This window comes from Anopheles arabiensis, chromosome 2, assembly GCF_016920715.1.
Source record: "Anopheles arabiensis isolate DONGOLA chromosome 2, AaraD3, whole genome shotgun sequence".
Taxonomy (NCBI): domain Eukaryota; kingdom Metazoa; phylum Arthropoda; class Insecta; order Diptera; family Culicidae; genus Anopheles; species Anopheles arabiensis.
Genome location: NC_053517.1, coordinates 75,647,367 through 75,672,681, shown reverse-complemented (window position 1 = coordinate 75,672,681; position 25,315 = coordinate 75,647,367). Strand labels below are relative to the sequence as shown.

The window sequence follows — 25,315 nt, the reverse complement described above, 5'->3', positions numbered from 1 at the left end:
ACGAAACAGTGGGATATTCTGAATTTAATATTGGCCATTTAAATTTCCTTTATTTTCCTCAATCGTTATTATTTATTGTATCAGCTTTTATGAAAATATAATTGTTAACACAATCAACTATTTAAAATTCATATTTGCTTATTTTGGAGAAATAGTTGCGATTTTACATTAAATCGTTTTTTTAACAAACCACTTTATATTTTTGAAATTGTCATTTCAGCTCTGTCAAGCGCCTCTAGTCCTACCGACCGCACGTTGTCCGGCAGACGCACGCACAATGGCGTCCTCCGATCTGATAGTGAACGTAAATAATCTGGAGAAAATAGAGAATTTCCTCAATGATTCCACGTACAAGGAGATCATCGAGAACAGTGAAACGTTCAACACGCGGCTCTGCCTGGAGCGGAGGCTCCGGATGCCGTTCCTCGACCCGCAGACGGGCGTCGCACAGAACCACTGCGCGTTGTTTATGCACAGCCGCCACCGCATCCCCGGACTGAAGAATGGCCAGGTGTACAGCTACCCGTCGGCACGCTGGCGCAAGTCCCGCCGGCAGTACTTGCTGCAGAAACCGCACCCACCGTTCCCGGCGTACACGCATCGTCCGTTCGGGCATCTGCAGCCGGCCCCGCCAGCATCCATCCTGCCCGGAAGCGGCATCGGTGGGGACCGCGGAGGAGTGGGCGGTGGTGGCGGGGGCGGCGGTGGCAGCACGTACGACTCGGAAAACTCCAACCTGGACCAGTCGAGCGCGGTCGATGCGTCCGAGCTGAAGGAGCACGAGTCGGAGAAGGGTTCGGGCAAGGATTGGTACTACGACGAGATGGAGATGCACGACATGGAGTCGTTCGAGGATCACGACCTGCCGGACTCGGACTGCGACTACGAGGAGAGCTTCAGCCAGCGCAAGAAAAAGAGCAAGGGCGCCCGGAGCGGGGGAGGCGGCGGCGGCGGCGGCGGTTCCGGCGGCGGGCGCAGCAAGTCGGGCGGCTCGTCGCTGTCCGACGCGAACAATCGTCGCGGCGGCAGGGGGGGCGGACGAGGCCGAGGACGCAAATCGCAAGGTATTGGGGGCGAGCTGGGTCCTAGCTTCAAGGATATGGTGGAAACACCGAAAAAGAACCGTGTTCAAACACTACCGAACCTCACACCCCAATCGAACAGCTCATCCCCACTGACCCTACCCGGAGGCGGCGGAGCAGGAGGTGGATCGGAGGAACTCCCGCTGGTGCCGGAACTGGTGCCGGAGGTGAAGGTCGAGGGGAGCGGCGATCCGACGGACGGATCCGGAGCACCGAAGCTGCCCAATAGCCGTCCCGGGGTGGGCCCCAATCATGCGGCCGGTGGTCTCGCGGCCAACAGCGGCCCGGGCGGCCCGATAGCCGCCCTAGCCGGGGCCACTGCATCGATCGGCGGAGTCCCGGCACCGGCGGCCGTTGTTGCGCCCGGTGTCGGACCGGGCGGTCCCGGCGCTGGACCCGGCGCCGCTGGTGGTGGAGGGGCGGTCGAGAAGAGCCGAGCCGTGCCGTCGCCGTACTGCGACTTCTGTCTGGGCGATGCGCGCGAGAACAAGAAAACGTTCGAGCCGGAGGAGCTGGTGTCCTGCTCGGACTGTGGCCGGTCGGGCCATCCGTCCTGCCTGCAGTTCACGGCGAACATGATCATCTCGGTGCGCAAGTACCGGTGGCAGTGCATCGAGTGCAAGTACTGCACCATCTGCGGCACGTCCGACAACGACGATCAGCTGCTGTTCTGCGACGACTGCGATCGTGGCTACCACATGTACTGTCTGTCGCCGCCGCTCGTCTCGCCGCCCGAGGGCTCCTGGAGCTGCAAGCTGTGCAAGGAAGAGTTCCACAAGCCCAAGTAAGCGCGACCGCATGCTTCGTTTCTTGCAGCACGGAACGAGAACGAGAGGGTGCAACTGTGGCGCACTCCTCATCTGCATCGATCACCAGCAGCGTGGCCCAGAAGCGGCAGCGTGCCTCTCTGTGAGTAGCGGCGAGGTATTAAGTAGACACTAACGACAAAGCGAAAAAACACCCGACAATTTAGTATTAGGTGCGAAGACACACACAAGCAATTGTATTATGACTTCGAAACCGCGACACCGGTCAACCGGATCGGACTCATCGATATTAACTCTCTCTTTGCTATAGATAACTATTGCTCAGTCTCGGATACGGAATGGTGGCAACGCCATTGAACGTAAATGTGCAATTTTTTTGTACTCCCCCATCTCGTGTCGCAAGACAAACCCCAACTTCCCTCTGTGCCGATGTGTATTTTGTATGTAACTTGATCTGTTTGTGTGTTGTTTGTTCTCCGTTTTTTTTGTAATAGTCCATGCGAAACCGTACATGCATTTCTGCTAATTTTATTGTATCTATCGATTAAGAACAGTACTTAAGCTTAGCGTAAATGAATAGCAGCCCCACGATGGGGACGGGGTCTAGCGCAGCGTCACATGGCCATCACACCACCGCAAGCCATCGGGTTTGCTCTGTGCGCCAGCTCTGACGCTGTTTCTAGCCAGAATCAATCTCCCTTCCTTTCACACACATACACACACTCTCTCTCTATCTGTACTGTCCCTCTCTAGTTCAGGGTTAATTTTAACTTGTTTTAGAAAATGCCGTTTTATGCCTGTCCCTTACGATTGATGAACAGTAGTTGTGTGAAAGCTTTTAAAAACAAATAATCGCTACCTTTAATCATGATAAAACACATTGCGCAATACCAACTACGGAAACACGACAAAATACTAATGTTGGATATATAAATCTTAAGCAGCTCTCGCGTACAATAATATCAACCCTTTTTTTAAGTGCGTTTTAATTTACACTATGCGTTTGTTTTATTATTTAGCTGAACAACAACAAAAAGAACATTCTGCATCCGAAAACTTATGGCGGCGCGCCTCGTCGGTGATCGCTACTTTCTCGCCCTCTCTCTCTCTCTCGCTTCCCAAACTCTGATCTTCCGCTTTTACCGAAAGCTGGTTTGTTTGTAATATCACAGATCCTCAGTAATCATAAGTGTAGTTTTCTAGTCGTCCCGGGCCAATGCGATTCAGAGCGTGGAGGGGCAGTTTTTGTTCTTCGCAATGAACAAACGGTCCGGATCGAGGCTTAGCTGCTCAAGGGCGTTGTAGATCTTTTTCCTAATATCGGTCGAGTAGTCTCGATCACGTCCCAGCAGCCAGATTTGATCTGGCGTTAAGTAATTTGGGGTCATTACGAAAAGAAAAGAATTAAAAGAAGAAAAACAAGGAGGGATTAGGCTACGGTTTGTTTAGGCTGTGGCCGTTACGGCTCACTTCTTCTTATACATACCAGCGTGAACCGCCACAAAGCTCGTGCACGACCAGAGAATGGCAAAGTTGTCGTAGTTGGTGTAGAGCACCTGGTAGCGGCCAGATCCTGGCAGTAGCCGCGCAATCGCCGTTGGAAGCCGTGACTGGAGCTGAAAGTGAAAGAGAGAAGCCCAACAATCGGTTATTGAGAAACGGTGCTCTGTGGCTTTGCGGAAAACCAGTTTATTTCGTATAAACAACACGTTGCACACGTTAACGCATTAAGCAAGAAAACAGACACGAGAAAACAAAAATGAGTGTAGGAAATAGCAATGAACAAAACAAAAGTAAATTAATTGGATTGAACGTTAAATAACTTATTCTACTCTCATTCATTATGGAAACACAACGTAGATGGTTTTGTTGTTGAAAATCAACAAACGGTAAACTAACGCGCCACGAACAACAGTCCCATATTGTCTAGTGGTTAGGATATCCGGCTCTCACCCGGAAGGCCCGGGTTCGATTCCCGGTATGGGAAACTTTTTTTCTCACTATTTTTCAAAATGCACGCATGCATATTTTATTCTATTTTGTGCTACTTACTCTATTTAGTGTGTGAAACATTGCTTGAATTAAAAAAAATAATTTAACTTGTTGTCGAGGCTAATTAGGCAATTAGTCGGACGAACAAATGGCTTCGTTAGCGTGTATGTAGCCTTCAGATTTTTCTTGAATGGTTCTAATAAATAACCTTCAGCTAATTTTAACACTAATGGAATAATTCAATGTAAAAATGTGCAACAAAAACCGTAAAAATGTGTTTAGTGGCATTTTTTGTGCGTTACCATTTTTTCGTATCGAATATATTGCATGGATGCCTCAATGATAATACTTTTTTAGAAAACCAGCGTTAACGCTAAAACAGCTTGATTTATATGCGTAATTAGCGTAAATTTGCAACATCTATCATGCATCCAATTTGCACCTTTATCTTTAAAATATTCAGATACTTGATTCAAAATTTCAAATCAACACACACCAATGTTTCTATTAATACACCAAACAAATTCTATTGCGATCGTAAAAAAATCCCAAAACAAAATACGTTTCAAAATCAATGAATTTGTTTACCAAGGTGCAGCTAGTTTACATTCCCAATCTCTATCTTGCCAAGCTAACATGGCTATGGCAGTAAAAAGTGATTAAAAAGAATAAACAAAACGATCTTGACCTTCCCAGGGAGACATAAACAAATAAAAAGGTCTGATAGTTAAAGTACTAACCCATAGGATATTAATATTCGATAGCCACCCAAGCTGTACCGATTTTCCAACAAAAAAGCGTGTTACGATTCAAAATGCAGGTTAAAGCATGACAGAAATTAGGCAGTCTGACAGTAAAAGGTGATTTATCACCTTTCATTGTAAGAGCTTGGTCAAGTCTCTCCAATCCAAAAATAAAACAACCAACCATCATTCATTAAAACCTCTGTTTCCCTTAACTCTTTCCCCATTGTTGCGCTCAAGAACGGGCACAGCGCCCGGGGTAGAACGAATCCTCCCCATAAGTAGGTGAAACTTTAGCCCAATTTTCAACCGGTGGGCGGTCGGGGAGCGTTTCCATCAATGAAATTCCGCCGCCGTCGCCGTCTGGATGGAAGGAGAAGTGATTGTTTTGATTTGGCTTGATGTTTTTCTGTGAAAATTTCCGAAACAAATGCCAATTACACGGTACCGTTACACGTTCCATCGCTTTGCCCATATTCTCACCCACGGGAAAGGTCTATTTCTCCCCCCGTCCCCTGGTGGTACCGTTACTACGCGCGGGGCAAGTGGGGTTGTTCTTTCTTTCGGCAGCTTTTCATCATCCCCCGCCGCACATTGTTTATTCTGTTGCCCGCGCTGTTCACACCCTACCTGGACGTTCATGATGGAGGACGTTTCACTCTCCGGCACGGCTTCCCCGATGCTGATCGATGGGTTGCCCGTCCTGCGAATGTATGGGGGAGAGAAGGTAAGTGGTGGTGGTGGTGCATCTTTAGAGCCGCATCCCCCTTCCGCATGCCCCTTCAAAACCAGTTGCCCCACTTTCGCGCTTACCATTGATTGACGGATTTAATCGAAATCTCCAGCTGACTTCGGCCGGCCTCGTCCCGCAGCGTCGTGTTCTCAAAGGTCATCGTGGTACAGCCGGAGGCCAGCTCGGGCAGATAGAAGGAACGCTCCACCTCGTACCACTTGCCTAAAAACTGGAAAAAGAGGGAATGAAAAAAACAAAACGACATCAGAAATGGGTGCCAATCGGTCGGCTTCGGGAGGTCCACCATGACTGGGTCAATTTCCACTTTCTCAGCGGTCATTTAGAATGACACGCGGGGATGATGGCACACACGTCGGCGGCGGTGGTTACGTGTGTGTCCGCATGGTGGCCGCTTTCGTTCGTGCATTGGAAGCATAAAAGCGTACGTTGGAGTCTGCCTTACTGACTGACTGACTGACTGACTGAGTCGCGCGCACCTGTATCAACCCCCGAATGCACACCACGACAGCGCGGACAAGTAGGCTACGGATTTTACGGATAATTACGTAAGTTTGGCACGTCAGTTGCCGCCGTTGGATTTGAAAGTTTTTGCGGGTTGCGTCCGGGTGGCAAGCGTGCGAGGCCACCAGGCAATCAACGACACACTCATACACACACACATTACTGTAGCCAGAGCTCTCCCGGTCAGTGTCGATGCAGTTCCACCGCTCACCCTCCCCCCCCCGCGGGCACTCCCGGTTTCCCGTTCCACTCCAACTTTTATTTTCACCGATTTCACCTTCCTTCGGCTGACGAATTTATTGCTTTCGTGCATTTATCGGCCGTTTAAATGTATCGACCCCGCAGGTGACGCTGACGGTTGACGATGTGCGCAAGGAAAAGCTGCATCCAAGCACCACCACCTCCATAACCATCCATCCTCATCGCTCACCGGGCGGAGGAGAAATGATGTAAAGGAAAAAAAAGGTAAATAAATACCCAATATAAGCCCACAGGGTGTGGAAGCCCCGGGGGGAAAGTACGAGAAGAGCGCACTGAACGTGTTCAACGCTGGGTGAATCATTGGTCAACAACACACACACTTACTTTCCCACTCGCCACCACCATCGGACGGACGCCGTATGTTCCGTTTTGTTGTTGCAAGTTATGCTGTTGCCGGATCGTAGTAGGCGGCTTATTACCACACATCGGCCGCAGTATATGGAGCGTGTGTGCAGCCAAAAGTCGAACACACGTTCGAAAAACGTTCGATCTACTTCCAAAACCGGGGGACACATCGAGCGACGAGCGAATGGGCACTGTCTTTAAAAAAACCCAGCCTACCCATAGCGGGTGGTGGGTGGAAGCAATGATCGAAATCAACAGCATCACATTATCAACATCTTGGGGTGAGACGGGTGAAAAACAAACAGCTCAAAGAGGGAAGGATATGATTTATGATTCCTTTCACTGGCAACGCGCAGCCATTTACATCTAACCTTAATATCGGTGCGGGTTGCGCGCACTCACCTGCGGGTTAGAAAGCTACACAGCTCCACCCACCCCCCCATACGCCCACCACAGGCCAGATCGGAAAGGTTTGTGAGGCTTTTGTGTGTGTGTGAGAGCGGTCGTTAGCCAGTGTAACCCTGAACTCGTTGTTTTTTTGTCCGCTTTTTGCCAAGCATGAAAGATTTTTGCGCAAATGTTGCACTGTTGCTGCAGCCGATCCATTGTTCGCGTTCTAAGCGCAGTGCAACGCAATGCCTTCTCTTCTGACGGCGGGTTGCGGCAAATACGTGGTGTTTTCTCTTGCTTGCGTTTCCCTCCACTACTGCACCCCCCTCTAAAAGCGCATGCCAACACGAGGCGAGAAAGAGTTCTAGAGCCAACAAGGTGGGTGAAGAGGATGAGGGATTCGGACCGTTCGTTCTTACCTTTGTCATGTTAAACTTTGGCATTGAAGGGTAATTTGGGCACTTGCCGAAGCCGGACGCCAGCACCGGGCTCAGCCGGGCAAGCCAGAGGGCAACGACGACGCACCACACCACACGCAGCTCCATAAACTGATGATACATGGTTGTTTTTTTCCTCTCTCCAATACGTGCACGGTTGGGTTTGTTGAAGTATTTTTCTGTCGACGGAAGCAGAACCGAGTGCACACACCTCTTCGCTCGATGATACGCGTTCAATTTGCACCGAAACTGTCACACACACCCAACACCGCGATCCCGGAGTTGTACCGCACAAAGCACAAAGTCCAGCCGAACGGTCAAGCGGTTCAAACGCTTCGATTGACGGTTCAAACCCAAAATAATACACAATTCGATGCGAGCGAACCCGCGCGCCCGTGTGGTAGGTCACCGATTGCTTTGATTGTGCTGTAGTGGGTGTGAGAGAGTGTGTTGGAGGCGTGTGCGCGCTCTGTTACTTTTCACTCTCGTTATCACTCGTTATCACTTACACGACACACACTGATCTTGCTGATCTTGCTTGAAGGGCGCTTGAGTGTGTGTGAGGACACACGTCGATCGATCAGCTCAAACCCGTCGCGATTGTGTGTATTATTAGTGGGAAAAACGGTAAGGAGAAGGGTGACACGCGGAGTGGCTAATGGATGGTAATTGAGAAAATGAAGCTTTACAAAAACGCGAATCTCCGTCCCCGCGGTCCTTTACGGGGGTTTGATTTGGTTGGGCCAATGACTGCAGTGCTGCGGTATGGCAGCAGTCTCTCTCTCTCTGTGTACGTGTTCAAGGCTCTTTCCTCTTTGGCACTACACAGTGGAGCCTGTTTGCGATCAACCCTACAGCGCCGCGCGGCACTACCTGGTTGACGGGTTTGCAGGAAAAAATGTGTGTGTAAGCTTTTTTTTGCTTTTTCTCCTCTACAACGCACACAGTGTCAGGGACACGCACACGCCGTTTTTGGGGAACTATCGTAGTCGTTGTCGCCTTGCGTGAAGGTTGCACTATCTATATTCGTCGGCTAGATGTTTACGGAACGCGCCAGCATCGGTCACGCACACGCCAGCGCGTAATCGCGTACCCGTCGCGTTAATTAATAGATCGATCGATCGAACGAGCGAGCGCCCGACGGTGTGGAAAGCAACCGCGTCAGGGGAAGGGGAGCAATGGGTGAAGAGAACCGGGCCGCGAGAACTATGGCGAGAGACAACGCACAGGGCACACACAACCAATTCCGATTACAATCCGAACGCAACTGACTTTTCGAACGGCTGCGGACCCGCGGGCAGCCAGCCAGCCAGTCAGCCAGGGCCCCATGGCACAGATGCAGTCCGCGGGCGGGCGGGCGGGCGGGCGGGTATGTGTTTGTGTTCCTACAGCCACGCACACTCCGCAGCTTGCTTGCACACACCATTCTTCGGTGTCCGGTTTTTGGTTCGGTCGGTTGCGCGGGGGGAGGGAAGGTTGCTGTGCTCGGCGCTCGGCGGGATGGTAGGGAGAGAGCGCGAACGATGAAAAACTCTCACTCCACACCCCCACCGCGTGCAGCAGCCATTTCCGTGGAGAATCGTCTCGATTGTCCCCACCCCTGTTGGGTTGTAGTGAAGGAGGACGTGTAAGAGGAGGGTGGAAAAAGAGCAGGAGGAGGGTGTGTTGGGTAAGGGTGATGGGCTCTCGCGCATCACAGTTCCATTCGCTACGGAATTGCTGCGCGACGGCAAAGACGCGCGCGACGGTTACGCTGGTTTCGATGGGTCGCTGCTCACGATGGTGTTGGTGGTACCGTTTTGTTGTGTTTGCGTGTGAAGGGCGACTGGCGAAAGGTGCAGGTGCAGGTGGGATGGGGACAGGGCATCTGCCAAAGATGCAAGTTGCAAAAACATAATAACAATGCGCAACCACACAACACTCTCTCTCTCTCTCGTGCGCGGTTCATAACCGAACAGCTGCTTGCGGAGAAATGCTCTCTCGGTTTGACCGTCTGTTGGCGGGACAGGGTGACTCGTTTAATGTGACACGTGATCTTACAGCAATCGACAATCACTTCACGCAAACATACCGGGTCTGTAAAGACAGCAAGAAAAGGTATTAAGATATTTTTATAAATGGAGGGAAGTTAAAATTTAGGAGGAAAAGAAAAAGAAAGCGTTTTTAAATAATGCTTTCTGTAGAACAGGAGTCTCCAAATTACGGCTGGTCTGCCGTATGCGGCTCTTGAAAGAGTATAATGCAGCCCGTGATGGCCTTGTAAAGGTTAAAATACATAGCTTATTGTATAAATTTTTTAAAACAAAATTTTAATTTTGGATTTTTAAAGACGAAAATCAAGCTTCAATAATAGAAAACTTAAGAAGTTTGATGAGATTCGAGCATTTTCCTATCAAAGCGAGAATTAAGCGGACATTCACTATCTAAAAGTAACGTTTAAATGTTTGAAGATCACTGCTTTAAAAGATGAATATAGAAAATAAGCGAAACAACGAAAACATCATATAGAAGAGTCTATTTTCTGAACATTTCAACTATGACAATACGTTTGAAATTGAAAACGAATGGTTTTGGTGGCTTTAATAAACTACTAGTAATACTAATCATCACATTATGTTATTGGTTGATTGAATTTGAATGCATATGCGTCATAAGTAATTTAGTGTCTTGTACAAAAGACGAAGGGTGTATACCTTGTAGCTTATAAAAATGGCAACTTTATTAACAGTAATTACAAACATATTTTAATTATTGACTATATTAGAGGCCAAGAGCTATAAAATATGCCGGGGGAATGTGTTTATTTTACTTTTTGGAAGCTTGAAGGTCAATTCAATCAACTAAATATTTTGCTAAAATATCAAATAAAATTGATAATTCCACTAACAGAATCAAAACGACCTTTTTTGAAATGGTTAAATCAATGTTGTTGTTTTCGGCAGCATGTACAAAAATAATATACAAAATAAAATTGGTCCGTCCACAAACGTGAATGGAAAATGTGAATAAATGATTAGCTGTTGTTTGAAGGGTACAGCAAGCTCATGTAATTTATTGTTGAATTTTTATTTTATCTAACGCTGGTTAATTTGGCTAGGTTACAGGGCTCCGCAACTTAATTTCAAAGATTTCCTTTACTCTAAAGAGTTCACCGAAAATTATGGTCTCGAAACTCAATTAAAATGAAGTACTTATGAAGACGACCCCTTAAGATATCTGAAGCCAAAACTATATTGGCCCTGACACCAATACATAACCTTTTCTGGTTCAAGAACTGCACATGATATAAAGCAGGTCCTGAACCTGATACTGAACCTATGCCAGTACAGGAACCGATACTGAACCCATAACGGTCCTGGAACCTATATTGGTCATACCGGTTCAGGAACTGATCATGAACCCATACCTGTCTTGGAACCTATCATGAACCCATAACGGTATTGGAACCGATCATGAACCCATATCTCTTCCGGAACCGATCATGAACTCCTGGAACTGATACTGAATTCATACTCATACCCATACCCATACCGATCCAGAAATAGCTCGCTATTGAATTTATTTTATAGAACAGTACCTGGAACTGAACTGATCGATACTTGAATACTTGGTCCGGGTTTGGAACCGATGCAGTTCCAGTTCCAGTAGACAAACAAGTTTAGCCTGTCTGTAGTACAAGTTTAGCGTGGGAATAATGTAGGAAATTTAGAAATAGCGTGGGAAATATAGTAGAATTTGTATAGTGAAGGCAAGAATTGTATTTTTTCTTCTTATTGTAGTGCTATGAAATGTAATAGACCAGTTCCAGACGTTGATTCGTTATACCTGTAAAGGAGTAAAATTTCAAAATATTGCTGTAAGCATGTGAATAATCATCGTCAAAGTAAAACATAGTAGTGAGTGTGGAAGAATACATATCAAATATTTAATATAAAAATATGAAAGAAAAATATATATATATGTAGTTGTCGTAGTAGTAGTAGAACAAGTAAACATAATATGTACAGTCTTTCCCCGAGTTAGGCGACACTCGATTTACGCGAATTTTTGACGGTCCATATGTCAAATCAGTACAATTTTAAAATTGTACAATTGCAAATTTCCAAAAGTTTTAAATGACCAAAAATACAGAAATTAGCGAATTTTATTCACGAATTGCATTAAATAAGTAATATATTACATACATAAACCAAATTTAATACAAAATTATTATTAATCAAGTATCTTTTGGCTGTAAAACGTCCAATATTTTACTTACGCGAAAATCCGAGTTACGCGGATATCTCCGGTACGCATTATTCGCGTAAATCGAGGAAAGACTGTATTTTATACATAGAGTCGATTGATGATATTTTATCACATATTTCATAAAATAATTGATAATAATAATTGATTTCTTTTGCCAAAAAGAAAACAAATAAAGACTTTTTTCATCAAACTATGAGCAATTTAGTTTCATAACGAATGAACATATTTTTAGTTAAATCAAAATATTTTTAAGCATTTCATCTTTATTCCCTCCCGTTTTTCGCACTCATTCGTGTGAAATTGTTAGGGAATAAAAAAGGGTTACTAAGCGAATTAAATTAGATACGAATCTATCGGTAAGCGAAATCAATTGATTTGGTTATGAATGCGTTATGATTATTCTCACATCCAACCAATTACCATTACAGTATGAACGTGCTGCAATGGTACAACGCGCCAAAGTCCAATCACAGACATTCTCCAAACAATTTCAATTTGTGAATGGATTTGCGAATTACTATTGAAGAAAAGTGAAACAATAATACGGCCCTGGTGAAGAATTAATCAAACTTTGTAAAAACTAGGACCATGGCCACGTGAGAAATAATGCTTCAACGAAACCTGGTGATATTTTTATAATTAGTAGCAAGCAATGCGTTCATAATGTTCTTTCTGCAACATGAAATGAAATGTTTTAATATCCTTGGTCAAACAAAACACAACACACGGAGCACCAGCATTTTCCCTACAGATCTTGTTTTATTTATTTTTTACATATACTTGTGTTTATGGTATGAAATGAGTTTTCCACAGCTTGGTTATGTGTTGTAACATTTTGCTAGGAAATGAGACGATAGCAAAAATTTTGGTTTGCATCATACTATGTGTGTATAAAAAATGGGTTTTTTTCGCGTTAGATTAATTAATGCGTCAATCGTACCCTTTCCGGTTTCGCTCGTCCCTCGTCCCCGTCCACGTTTGTATTGCAGGTTTTAAGCTAAGTAACGGACAAATATATATGTAAATATTCAAAGAGTGTTTCGCACACCAAATTTTGAGCACGCCCCACCGGGGCACCGGGTACCGGGCGAATTGCATTTAATGTGGGTGTGTTCGAACGGCACAACAAAGGTACACACGGAGAAGATACATAAATACGTGCCCTCTAACAAACGTTCGGTTTTCAAATACATTGTACTTTTTTCGATCGGATGGTGTAGGATGTTGCTGTTGCCTTCTTCTTTTTTTTCTTTTTTTGGGAGGTTGTAAATTCATTCTTATATCGTTTGATTGCTTACTCCACTGGCTTTATCCACTGTTGTATTTATAAGTAATTTGTTTTTTACTTTATAATAATAATAATCGTAAAAGGTGGTTTGGTCTGCCATCTCGGTGGCGTTATAGCGTAGCGGTAGCTATGCAAACGCGCACCTATGGCTTGTGGGGAACGTAACGAAGACAAACATAACGAGGAAACAAATAACAACGCCGGTGCCGTATCCGTAATAATACAGCGTGACACCATCCCAAGCCCCCAGCGTAGGTGCTTGCTGCAGCGAGACAAATTTTAGGTTCTTAGGGAATTCTCTTTGAACTACGTAAATACGACTTTAAATTTTTGTTTTTTGTTTTGGATTACATCGTTCACTAGGCTGTAGTAGTACGCACTATATAGTGTTTTTTTTGTTGTTTTTCGTGGAAATGTAATGTAATGCTACCGTAACTTCACCCTCGGAGCGTGGCAAGATGTGCCACGCTGCCACGACGTCTATGTAAAGAGCAGATGTTTGCAAAAAACTTGGTGGGTTTTTCCTTCCCGTACAACGCAGCAAGCGCTTCATTCTTCGGACCTTGGTATGCTTATTATCATCCTCCATTTTCCCCTCGTTGCGCTGTGTTTTTTCCTTGATTACATTCATGCTTTTGGACACATCCGTTACGTTTCCGCAACAAACATTCATTTTATCTTGTCCTTGTATGTATGTTGTTTTATTCTTCTTCTTCATCTCTTTCCTTTAGTAATTTATACGTTACTTTTTTGTTTGAACACACATTTTTTGTTTCTTTAAATATATGCATATGTTTGTTGTTGTTGTTGCTGTGTTGATTTTGTTCTGTTCTGCTTGCTTCTGTATCGGTCTACTCGATCGTACTCAATGGTCGCCCTCTAAAATCGATTTTCTGGCTGCCGCTGTATATCAGCGCGCCCATTCCGTAAGTATTGGAATTACATTAGAAAGAGAGGGGGAGGGAGAGGGATGAGGTTTAAATTTATCTAAACTATCTCTTTTCATCTTTCGTTTTGCTATATTGTTGAAATCCCGATGGTTCGTTTGGTTTGATTGATTCTCGTTTTCGATAAATAGTAAAGTTCAATTCCGTCCACTTCAAATGAGCAAATGTTTCATCATATTCGGGTCAGCTAATGCTATGCGTTACGAGAGATAGGGATAGAGAATGTATGTAGACAGTGTAAAAGAATGTTCAAAACCGTAAAACACAACACGCTGAGAAAAAGGGAGATTATTTCTATAAACAGTATCCTGCGCGGGTTTTACACCATTGGCACTAACATTGTATTTTTTTCTTCATTTTTTTTTCATTTAATTACGTGGGATTGTGTGTATGATTTTGATTCATTTAGCTTACTTACTATCATTTCTTCTTGGCCGTCTACAACTTTCCTAGCGTTCGCAAGTCGTCTACTTGTGGACTTGGGGCGGTACACCTACTTGGGTTAGCTGACGAATATGGGAGAGCGGGGTTTTGTTGAAGAAATTGTATCATATTAGTGATTAAATGGTATATGGATTCATTCGGTCGCCCGCGCTTGACGTGCGTGTTTGACTCAAAATCGATCGTTCGACCGATTCGCGGTTGCGGTTTTGATGCGTTTCAGATTAAAAACTTTTTCCACTGTTTTTTTTGCTTTTCATGTGTCATACTTTCGGGTGTTGTTGCTTCGATGTGCTGTTCAATGTGGTGAGAAAAGGTGGATCGTAACGTATTCTAAACATTGCCGCTCGAGATCAACCAGTCTCCAGTCGGCGGAAGGAGTTGTATAAATAACATTATTAGATCAACAAAATGTTGCCATTTCTTTTAGACTTTTTTCACACTCGTAACACAGCATTCAAACAATCGGAAAGATATATTAGACACAAACATACGCACACCCATCCACACGCACGTGCGCATGTTGATAATAAAACAATTCCTTTCCAGGTTGTAGCCGGAAATGGTGGTTAAAATAAACATAACAAATCGTCGCACCGCATGCCGTACCGGGTACGCTGTCGTAAAACTAAAGTACGTAAATACCTCTTGTCATTAACTATTCGATCCATAAATTAAACGACATTGCAGCCGTCTGCCGTACGCGCGCACCTTTGTTTTCGACCGTTTGAATTTGATTTCTTAATCGGCTCGCAGTCCCCACCGTTCGGGGTTTTGGATGGTTTGGCCGGCTTGTTTCAGCCGTTCCATCCTAGCCTTTAGATATTATGATTGAGCTTATAAAAAAATTGCTTGCTTTAGATACGCTCGGTGACGTACACCTTGCAGTTGGCCGGCGAGTTGGAGCGTCGTACCGCGAACGGAATGATGATGCCCAGCCCGGTCAGGATGACTCCGATCGAGTTCATAATGATGCCCTCCTCCACGGTTTGTGAGTAGTTTTCACTGAAAAAGATGAAAGAGCAAGATATGAGTTTCGCGTATGGAGGGGAGGCAGGGAGGGAGATTGCAACCAAACTTACCCAAGCTCAAAGTGAGCCTTCTGGGTCAGACCGGTGACGGCGGTAGCGATGGCCAGCATGAACGTGGCCACACCGAAGCTGGCATGAATCGGAACCATGGTGGAGCGGAACTTGTAAGTTGCGTTCTCGCAGCACAGCAGAATCAGGAAGCTGTGGTAAGACAAAAAAAAGGAAATTAGAAGTTGAGTAGTGTTTTGTTTGATAGATGTTTAAAAAAAATATTGCTCTAGATCAGTGGTCTCCAACCTGTGGTCCGCGGACCTGCGAAAGATTTGATTTTGTTTAAGAAGAAAAGCTTATTACATTACGAATCGTTCATTTTTCCCAGATTAAAGATTAGATTGCCAATGTCTAGAATAATATTGAAGCATATGTTTGATAAAAAAAACTTTACACAAAGTGTACAAAATATATGCCCTTAATATATGTGGCAACTGCGGCAACTGTACTTTCAAAAACAAGTGGTCCGTGATCCTATAAAAGGTTGAAGAGCACGGCTCTAGATCATAGGAACGCTTAGTAATGGGTCCTTTGATTTAAAGTGATGTTTGTTGGCCATGGAAGCCAGATACTTAATCAAGAATCAATAGATAAATAAGTAAATAAATAAAAAAATAAAAAATACATATGTTTATTAACGTTCCTCACTCGACTGATTTCAATGAATCTTCAATGGAGAGTTCTTTGAATATCGAATCGAATCATTAAACATTCTTGTTTCACGACTTATTTCGTTCTTGACAGATTCATGAATTGCTAAAGATATACGAATCTCTAAAGAGTTAACGTTTGAAGTATCTATCGCACACGTTGATATGTGATCTTCGGATGATGGAGCGATTCAAAGATTCAGAGTAGTGAATAAACAAAGGAAAACCCTTGGAAGGAGTAAATCATAAGTCACTAGAGAATTTCGACTAAGAATTTGAAAGAATCTTTTGAGAAAATTTAACAAATTAAGAAAGAATTTTAAGAATCTTTAAAGATTTCCATATCTTTCAAGATTGATGATGATTTACATATTGATGGATTCAAATTGAAAACTCTTTCAATTTATGAATTTTGAATCAGATATATTGATACCCTTCATCTACCTCGGTGGAGGAGTACTCACTCCAACTAGACACTCACCTGAAGAAGCCCAGCACAAACTGCAGCGCAAACAGTCCCATCGTGATCATGCCCAGCCAGGAGTGCAGCGAGTAGAAGTTCGGAATCTGCTGCTGGTTGTGCGAATCCCAGACGGCCATGAAGCCAATCACTATGCACGGGATCGAGCAGGCGTGGAAGAAGGTATGGCACAGCTTGACGATCAGGTGCGAACAGCAGCGACAGATTCGGTACAGCAGGATGGCTACAATGATAAGAACATGTATGAAACATTCGGTCCAGCTATTGTCCCCGGACGGTACAGGCAAACGCTTACAGAATCCGGACAGCGTGATGTAGCCACCGATCATGAGCACCGGGTGCAGGTTGAACTGCAGCTTCGGGTCGTCCATGTTGAAGCCCTTCCGGTAGTAGATCGTCCAGAAGATGGTCAGCACCGAGGCGGCGATCAGCAGGATCGAGGAGACGACCACGACCAGTATGTACTCGAACCATGCGCCACAGTTCCAGACGCGATCGTCATCGTCGTCGTATCGCCTGTAGAAATAGAAAGCAAGCAGGGAAGGTTAGGGATGGCCTGCGGGACGATCCTAAGGGCAGCTGGTAATTGAGTTACACGATTAGTGAGGAGAATGAATTTATAATCTCAATCTTCCCCCAACAACCTTTGCCATTATTCTCGCTCCACTATCCTTCTCGTTCTGGTGCCTACACGCCCTCCCAATGATGATGGTCTTCTATGTCCCGCAGCTTCCTAACACGGGCACGATCGGGAAGCAAGCGGGAAACCCAACCCAAGATCATGTGGGTTCAACGGGGGAGCGGGAACGAGCGACATCCTGCTGTGGTGAATCAACTTGGTCGTCGTCGTCGTCGTCGTCGTCCCAACCACCCGGACGTGCTGTGTGCTTGGCCGCGCAGTTGACGCGAAGAGGTCAATTTAGTTAATTGGCCCCCGGGCGCAAGTCGAGACGAGCGGGTCGAGGCGAGATGCGATGGGACGCCAGGACCGGGGGCCGGGGTCTGCTCATTTAACGAGTTCCAATAGGCACGGCCCGCAAGTGGGTGGATGCGTCGTCCGCGCGCCAACAGTGCGTCAACTCGACTTCATTGCGATTGCAAGCCTAAACAATTTCAATTTCTCAACCGCAGCTCCACTTGTTTTTTTGGCTCGATTCTGCGACCGTTTGACTCCCAGTTCCCAACACGCACACACACACACACACACACTTCTAGTGTTACACGCTAAATGAGATGTGTCTCTGTGTGTGTATGTCTGTTTTTTCTCTGTTTGTTTGGTCGTTTTGTCCCCGTCGGTACACCATAAATAGGCAATGTAAACTTGATGCCCATCCATCTCCGACGGACTGCGGGTGGGACGCTTTAGCGCGTGATAAAATGACACGATAATTAAAGCAACGAGCAATCAACTACACGGGCGTGGATCATGGCGGTGGGTGGGTGGCTGTGGTAGAGATCACCCCAATGGGCATGGGTTTATCTGTGCTGCCGGCGAAGGTTCATCTTTTTCGTTTGGCGGGGAACGCGCGAGAGCGGATTGCGCATTGCGCTGGGAATGGGCTGGACATCACGACATCACCTCGAAGCTGGCGCCGTTTATGACACTTTTTTTTTGGTTGGCAGCTGGGTGATGTTTAATGTAAACCATTATGTTTCCACCCGTCTCGCGGACTGGCCCAGTGCGAGCGTGCGATAATTTCATGCTATTTTAATTTACGATCCTTGGCCGTACACGATCACACGGCTTGGTGGCTTGGGACATTGCGGGAGCAGCAGGTTTTATTTGTCCGCAGTTAGCAAATAGTGGCGTTTAAAGAGCAATGGTCTTTTACAAATACTTTTTGTTATGAAGTAATTTGTGATTTCCCCCCCTCTTCGATAAGCTTTACATGAATATGCAACGGAAGAAAAAGTTGCAACAGCATAATGCAACAGCGAGAAACAGAGGAACCGAACCCAAATACCGAAGTGAATTAATTTAAATGCTAAAACTCATTCAAAAACAGGAATGCAATCAAGCTATCGCCATCGAATGCGTTCGCTTTTCCCGGCCATGGTCATAGCAAGCTGACAGCGCTAACCTTGCGCGCATTTTCCAGCAGAGAAGCCATCCCCTTTTCTTCCTGATTGTATCATTCGATTCGCCTCCCTTTCACGCTCGTCCCTTGCATGCATATTAATTGCTTGATTTGAATGTTGCCCGGCGGCCTGCAGGCAGGTTGGCGTCCACCTAGGAAGTAAAGCTTAGTTCCAGAGTTCCTTGCCCTCACAGGCACAAGGCACTGCAGCGCGGCCAGAGGGCTCTACCAGCTCGAAAGCCTGCTCAAACGTTTCAAGATCTTGAGGGAACTCGTTCGTTCGTTCGCAGTGTACGAGAGTGAAAGTAACCTTCCTCTGGTCGCTCCTCTTTTCCTCTCACCTTCAACGAGCCCTTTCTCTTTAACCCTTGCGAGTGATTCACCGTGCACGTGTGCACACACACACACGTGCTGCAGCGTTTGCGGTTGCCGTCGAGTGGCGCATCGTGTCGGTGCGCAATCTGAACCTGCATCGCGTCTATTGCTTCTAGCGTTCCCGCCACCAAGCGGAAAATCAAACTTGTTTACACGAAGCTCCAGCTTCCCCTCGTCCCCACAATCTTCCCCACAGAGCGCACACGCACACCTTGGTTGCTCAAGTCTTTCTCTCGCTTCTTCGCACGGGCAATTTATGTTTTGTAAAGGGAGCCATTTCATTCCCACCTGTAGAGTGAACTGGGAGAGGAGGTGGAGAATTGGGGGGAGCTTCTATGATCGGTCCAAACGTGCGGTGTGCTTGCGGTCCGGAGCCGTCCTCTCTCACATAAAAAAAAAACAAGCACACGAAGGAGGGAAGGTGGTAGGCACGGATTTGAATGTGTTTTCCTTGCGGCTTTCCCTCCGGGCACACTCTCCACACGACCGGATCGGTATGGCAGGTTTATTTTCACTTTCTTTTTGCTATCAAACCGACCCCTCCGGCCGGCTGGCTGCCAGCACTCTCTTGCGACCCCGGCCGCGCGCATTGATCGATTCGCGCGCGCAAACACCTGGTAGTTGGAAAATTACCCCCCCCCCCCCCCAAGTTCCTGGGTTCCTCAACCCCCTTCACATCAACACTTCCCTGTGTTTCAAGCCGTTTGATCGATTGATCGATGTGAAACGGTTTCGCCACGCTCATCGAAAAGAGGAAGATCCGGCCTGCTGCTTTGTGGTTGGCTCGATTGGGCATTTGAATTTTCTCTGGCAATCGCTAACGCACAACAAAATCAAAGCGCATCACGGGTACGAACAATAAAAAACCAAAACCAGGAAACTAATATGCTCGGCAGCCGGGCAAAACAAATCAATAGTTGGAGCAGTGGTTGGAGCAACTACTCGCACGAGAATGGAGTATTGATTTTACATTTTCCCATTTATTTGCTGCATCATTTTTCAATTAAGCTGCTCCCGGTGCATGATGGTTGGTTAGTAGGGATGGGGTTGGGTTAGGGGTCACGAGGGAATGACCACCTCAAAGTTACAGGTAAGCGCGCGACACGTGACGGACAGTAAATTGTTACTGCCATCGGGAAGATAATAACCGCCTTACCCTCCGGTGGTGGTGGAATTTCGCGGCATGTTGTTGGCGGGGCAAGCAAATCACACACACACACACAAACTCACGGCGCTAGAACACAGAAACACAGCAATTTCACACTAAACCAAAGGTAAAAGCGTGCCAATACGCTTCGACGGACACTTTCAACACGGAACAGTCTACCGACCGTTTGAACTATTTCGCTAGCTATTTCTGATCAGACTGAACGAGAAAAAAGAGCAACTGCGATTCGATGATTCAGCCCCCACACAGCACACACAGTACACACAAACACACACGGTACACTAGAAAAGCACCTTCAGCTCACGACTGTGTTCACTGTGTACGTCGTTTAGGCAAATACGGAGGAAAACATAAGAAGGAAAAAACCGCGACCCGTGAAAGCCCGTGCCCGTGCGCGTCAGCGTTGCAGCGTTGCAAATGTGATCAGCATCTCCAGCCTGACTGACGGACGGTTCAATCTGCGCCAGTAACGTTTTATCACCTCCACCACCACCACCACGGCCACCATCTCGCTACTAGAAACGGCTCACATCTTGGCTCTCTAATTCTCTTTTCTCAAAACTTGGAAGGGGTGGAGGATCGCATCCGATGAAGCGATCGTGAGACTCTCTAATGCTCTCTATCTCTTAAATGTGGCCGTTCGGCTGGCAAGAGTCGAAACGATACAGTTTCTTCTCTCCCTGAAAAGGGCTCTCTCTCTCGTCTGTCTCTCCCTTCGTTGGTTGGAAGGTTTTTTTTGTTGGTTCCGGGTGCAGCGGGACGGGGATCGGGGTTTGGTCGGTTTCATGGGACACTGTTGCACCGAACATTTAGCGGACCCGGGGCCACACGCTGTTGACGGAAGCGTGTAAATGCAATTAGAGAGCTCATAAAATGGAACATCTTTTAAATCGCTCTAGGGGGAGTGTGGATGCTTTTGTTGTTTTGTTTAGGTCTAATTTGGACAAGCAGTGTGATAGCAATTTAAAACACCTGCAAAGGTTTGGGGATTAGGTTTTCGTGTACGGTTATATTGGTTTTAATCGCAGGCTCTCCATCGAATCCCGCCCGGACCAGGATTGTGTGATTGTATTTGTGTAACGGAGGTTAACCTTAGCACATGCCTCCAAAAGTCTGTCCAAGGCCCGGGTGATCGCAGTCAACGTAATGAAGAAAAATATTGCTTCTCGATACCATTCACGTGCTTTAGTGATAAATAATTTCATTGAGCTTCAACTACACAGTTGTTCATCGTATTCAGAGACATAAATTTGGGAATATTTTGAAAGATTGATAAACTAAACTGTGAATGTGAATATGTATAAAATCGTACATACGTTTGTATTTAAAGTAGCCAATACAATGTTACACCAAGAGGTTGAAACTGGTGAGTTAGATATATATGATAAGCATGTTACAAATAGGTTATGTCTAGGTACGGTTTTTTTAGATGTGTGTCATTGAATAGGTTTAGTTATGTAGAGTAGGTATTTATTTTTTTATCTACATTTATACCAAAAAAAATCACATAAACCATGATCCAAGTAGTACAAATCGTTGAACTTGCAAGATGCAATACATTTGCAACTTCTGATCCCATAATGTAGGAATGTATTTCCATTTTACGACACTCATAAGCGCTGCCTTCAATCATTGACTTGTGATTAAAGAAAAAGTAAAAGATAAAAAAACAATAAAAAACTATATAACTACAAATAAAAACATCATAATAATTGGATATTTGTTGATAAAAGCATTGCAATTCCTCTAAAACAATATGTTTTATGATGAAAATTTCAAGGCCAACAGAACGTGGTAACAACATCTGTTAAAATGCTTGTAATACATCTCATTGTTTCATTATTGCATTGTTCCAAACCCGCAAAACGCAAAAAATAGAATTGAAAAAGAGGGTTTTCCCACAAATATATAAAATGAAATTGTAAAAAACGCAAGTCTGCACACAACAATTGTTTTGATACAAACAATACTGATTTCTAAATATTTTAATAAATTAAATTTTCATCCGAGTATTCTTAACACTGTACAGATGCATAAAACAGATCTTTTTAAAATTTTCTATTTTTTGTTTTAGTCATGAAGTAACTATATATTTATAATAGCAATACGGCCTTTTTGGACCGTTACTCCTAAATAAAAAAAAAGTAACTATTTATAAAAAACTTTAAAAAAGAACCAAGACTGAACAAACTTGTTTGAAATGTTTATATTACATTTCAAAAAGAACTATCCGTTTAAAAACTAAAAAAAAAGAACAAACTTCTTTCTTGACCATACCCAAAGAGAAAGAGGATACGGTTTACGACGACACAGAAGGTGAATCTCGGGGCTGGCTAATCTGGCAGCGTACGATCATAATTGGGATGCTGCAATCGGTGTCTCGATGAGTGGCAGGAAGCTCGTACCCGTCTGTACCCGACTCAATTTATGATTATTGAATGAAGAAGCTACCCACTTAAGCGAGCTTTGTACGATGTTGTCGAATGCGGCTCGGAATATCTCCAAGTAGTTCCTGTCTAAGAGGTTTAGCTTATGCGTGCGTGACTGTGGTCTGGTCCCGTGATACACTCGTCAAGCGTCGTTTACACCTTACAACACAGCGTGTTTGTCATGGATTTTAAATCACACAACCTTGCACATATGCAGGACATATTTTCCGTGTTAATTGTGGATAACAACACTCTGCCTAATTAAGTCCTTAAATGGGTTTACAAGACGCAACCTTTGACCCCCGGACTATATGGTTGTTGCGTCAAATTCGAACAAGAGCTCAGAGGTCTCCAGTAGGTAGCAACTACTTCTAACAGCACTACCGCCTGGATGATATGCGAATAATTCCGAGGTCATTAGCAAAAAAATGCATATATTATACTGGATGGTGACGTTTCTTAACTCAGATAAGTTTCAGCTATCTTTACTTACTTTTCGTCCGGCGGCGGTGGCATATCGTGCTGGCTCGGACTTCTCGGTGGCGTCTTCTCGCTCTCCATCATCGCTAGCGGAGCCTCACAGGGCAGGGGGCTCACCGAGGATCCGTCCATTTTGAGCTTTATTTTGGCGGTTTAGTAGTGGCACACGTCTCAACGGGAAAGCGGAATCGGCGGTTTGGCAGACTGCGTTCGCTGCGTTCGTTTCTCGGGAACACTTGGGGCCGGGATGGATAACACACACTGCGGCGATGCTGGTGATGGATCCGAACTGGGTTTGGTCGATGGTCGATTGGCTGTGATAAAGCGTGCGCCTGCAAGAAACAAACGAAGCAAACACTTGCTACAGATGTCGGGGAAAGATGTCGTAATCTTGAAATCTTGCAATCTCTTTATGATATACGCGCGCGCGTGTGTGTGTGTGACGGAAGGTGAGGGCACCTAGGTACATCTTCTTATCATTCCGGGACAAGATAAATTTAATTTAAATTTCTTCATCCACTAGATGTGCTAGATTTCATGCTGCTGTTAGCAGAGCAGGCTCGAGAGTGGGCTAAGCATGAGCCTTCGAGAGTGAAAGAGCAAATTGAAGCGCACACCAGAGACAGAGAGCGCGAGAGAGAGAGCAGGAAGTATGCAAATGCAACCTGCAAAAGCGGACTGGAACTGTCCCGGGCTTGGCGTTGCAGCGGAGTTGCAGTAGCCAAGGGTAGCGACCACCCGTCTTTGTCCTTAGTTTCGTCTTGTTTCTTGCACATCGAACACACCAAATGAGGCTCACTAGACGCTGTGCAACAAAAGTGCACTCGAGAACTAACTTCTCGAGTCGAATCAGTAACCAAGGGCGCGGCGGGAAACCCCCCCTTTCTAGGGCCGCGGCTGTATTGCGCGCCAATCGATATATCAGGCCTGCACGGGAGCACCCGGGAGTGGCATCCGGAAAAAAAGGAACTACTTCACTGCTTTGTTTATCTCACTCAATTCCTGCTGCGTAGCACAGGCACAAGCCAGTCGCCAGGAGCGTTTTGGGACAAGCCCTGCCCGAACGCGGATGAAAGCAGTAACACAAGCGCGCGCGGGAAAACTCGACCGTACTCGATGGTGGGGCAACGTCCAGCAACACCAGCAGCAATTTGTTGATTTCGCTTAATAAATCACAGTAAAAACCGTGTCACTACACACTACCTGGGTGGCCCGTGCAGATGCGTACCAGTGCTGTGATGCTGCTACTCCCTTTTGCTGCTCTCGGGAAGGGCGGAAAAGCTGCCCAAAAAAACCGTGAGTGCAAAGTACTAAACCAGAGAAAATCACTTTTCCGCACATGTGTGTGTGTGTGGCTTTGTGAGCGGGAGAGAAATCATCTCTTCCACACGCACTCGCACGCTCTAGCTTCACGCGTGAGTTTTACTCCAGCAAATGTTACCGAAGAACCAGTGGAAGAGATGCTGTGAAGCAGGAGCATAGCAACGAAACGCGGAAAAACACCCCTGGAGAGTTGGAAAGCTCGCGCGAGAGCAAGGGCCCGTATCGAATGGAGATGCTGCGGCGATGGCTACTTTGGTTGAGGTTTATTTACTTTTGCATTTAAATTATTCAAACGGCCGTTACTTCGAGTGTGGTGCACAGGGGCCCAGGGAAGAAAACACACATCAGAAGCACAGATGAACGCGCAAACACTTGAGGGCGGGAAGTTTGGTTGAACAAGCTGCAAGATGGTGGGGGCAAGGTACGGAGCGTTCTAAGTGCAGCTAAACCGTTGCGTTCGTTTTTCACCTGTCGATTGCCGAATAAACTTTAGAATGAAGGGCGAAAAAAAAAATAGAACCACACATACTATCGACACAACTGTTACTGTCCACTGGTAACGGCGAAGGTGCAGAAACCCTCGTTTGAACAGCTTCAAATTCAATTACACTTGCCCCCAAAAAAAACGATGTTCGTTAGCCCTTTGAGAAACAACACACATACCCAAAAAATCCACCCTTTGCGTAGAAACTCCCAAGTTTTGGGTTGTATGACGGGAAATATTTCGATTCAATAATGCAACAACCTTCGGGCACTTCTTGAGGATGGGGGATCCCTCCGCGTTGAGGGCTTAAATAATTGAACTGCCTTCTCACCAAACGTGTGTGAACGTGGAACTAATTCTTTCATGCGTTGCGTATTCCTTTTAAGCAGGCGTCCGCGTGGCTATAGCGTGGTTTTGTTGATACCGCTGTGGGTGGAAAGGCTTTGACGGCGTGTCGTTGGCGTCCTTGCGTCCTGTGTAGCGCAGGAAAACTATTTCCAACGTTGTGCTTCGGCAGCTCTACTATCAAGACGAGTAGTAGTGTGGCGAGCTAATAAATTTGGAGAAGA

The 25,315-nt window shown here is 45.7% G+C and overlaps 3 protein-coding genes and 1 non-coding gene across 11 annotated transcripts; 2 read left to right on the top strand and 2 right to left on the bottom strand.

Moving 5' to 3' along the window:
• Positions 1–239: 239 nt before the first annotated feature.
• On the top strand, positions 240–2,842 carry LOC120894851 (zinc finger protein DPF3). The gene has a single exon (XM_040297697.1). It carries the CDS (start codon positions 278–280, stop codon positions 1,868–1,870), a length of 1,593 nt encoding a protein of 530 aa, XP_040153631.1. The 5' UTR covers positions 240–277; the 3' UTR covers positions 1,871–2,842.
• Positions 2,362–8,533, bottom strand: LOC120894852 (apolipoprotein D-like). Of its 2 annotated transcripts, none has more exons than XM_040297698.1 (5): positions 7,255–8,533; positions 5,398–5,546; positions 5,215–5,287; positions 3,336–3,465; positions 2,362–3,212 (listed from the first exon to the last, which is right to left on the bottom strand). In XM_040297698.1, exons 1-5 carry the CDS (start codon positions 7,393–7,395, stop codon positions 3,073–3,075), a joined length of 633 nt encoding a protein of 210 aa, XP_040153632.1. In that variant the 5' UTR covers positions 7,396–8,533; the 3' UTR covers positions 2,362–3,072. The 2 variants fall into 2 exon arrangements, with proteins under 2 accessions (XP_040153632.1, XP_040153633.1); XM_040297699.1 differs by lacking the exon at positions 7,255–8,533 and adding an exon at positions 5,622–5,691.
• Positions 3,765–3,836, top strand: Trnae-cuc. The gene has a single exon. It is a non-coding gene; the product is annotated as a tRNA-Glu (tRNA).
• A 3,728-nt stretch (positions 8,534–12,261) lies between the features above and the next one.
• Positions 12,262–25,291, bottom strand: LOC120905411 (cytochrome b reductase 1). 7 transcript variants are annotated; one of them, XM_040316191.1, is made up of 6 exons: positions 25,078–25,291; positions 22,953–23,271; positions 16,705–16,925; positions 16,410–16,632; positions 15,279–15,428; positions 15,054–15,201 (listed from the first exon to the last, which is right to left on the bottom strand). In XM_040316191.1, exons 2-6 carry the CDS (start codon positions 23,069–23,071, stop codon positions 15,054–15,056), a joined length of 861 nt encoding a protein of 286 aa, XP_040172125.1. In that variant the 5' UTR covers positions 23,072–23,271; positions 25,078–25,291. The 7 variants fall into 7 exon arrangements, with proteins under 7 accessions (XP_040172141.1, XP_040172150.1, XP_040172125.1 ...); XM_040316176.1 differs by lacking the exon at positions 25,078–25,291 and adding an exon at positions 24,926–25,015; XM_040316175.1 differs by lacking the exon at positions 25,078–25,291 and adding an exon at positions 24,143–24,281.
• Positions 25,292–25,315: the final 24 nt, after the last annotated feature.

What these genes read in the sequence shown, in the direction of transcription:
- LOC120894851 (XM_040297697.1), top strand. Translation starts at nt 278, where the DNA reads ATGGCGTCCTCCGATCTGATAGTGAACGTAAATAATCTGGAGAAAATA.
- LOC120894852 (XM_040297698.1), bottom strand. Translation starts at nt 7,395, where the DNA reads ATGTATCATCAGTTTATGGAGCTGCGTGTGGTGTGGTGCGTCGTCGTT. An exon ending in CAAAGTTTAACATGACAAAG is followed by an intron (nt 5,547 to 7,254) that starts GTAAGAACGAAC and finishes CTCTTTTTCCAG; the next exon opens with TTTTTAGGCAAGTGGTACGA. An exon ending in CCTCCATCATGAACGTCCAG is followed by an intron (nt 3,466 to 5,214) that starts GTAGGGTGTGAA and finishes TTTCACTTTCAG; the next exon opens with CTCCAGTCACGGCTTCCAAC.
- LOC120905411 (XM_040316191.1), bottom strand. Translation starts at nt 23,071, where the DNA reads ATGGACGGATCCTCGGTGAGCCCCCTGCCCTGTGAGGCTCCGCTAGCG. An exon ending in TTTGTGCTGGGCTTCTTCAG is followed by an intron (nt 15,429 to 16,409) that starts GTGAGTGTCTAG and finishes GTCTTACCACAG; the next exon opens with CTTCCTGATTCTGCTGTGCT. An exon ending in AAGGCTCACTTTGAGCTTGG is followed by an intron (nt 15,202 to 15,278) that starts GTAAGTTTGGTT and finishes CATCTTTTTCAG; the next exon opens with TGAAAACTACTCACAAACCG.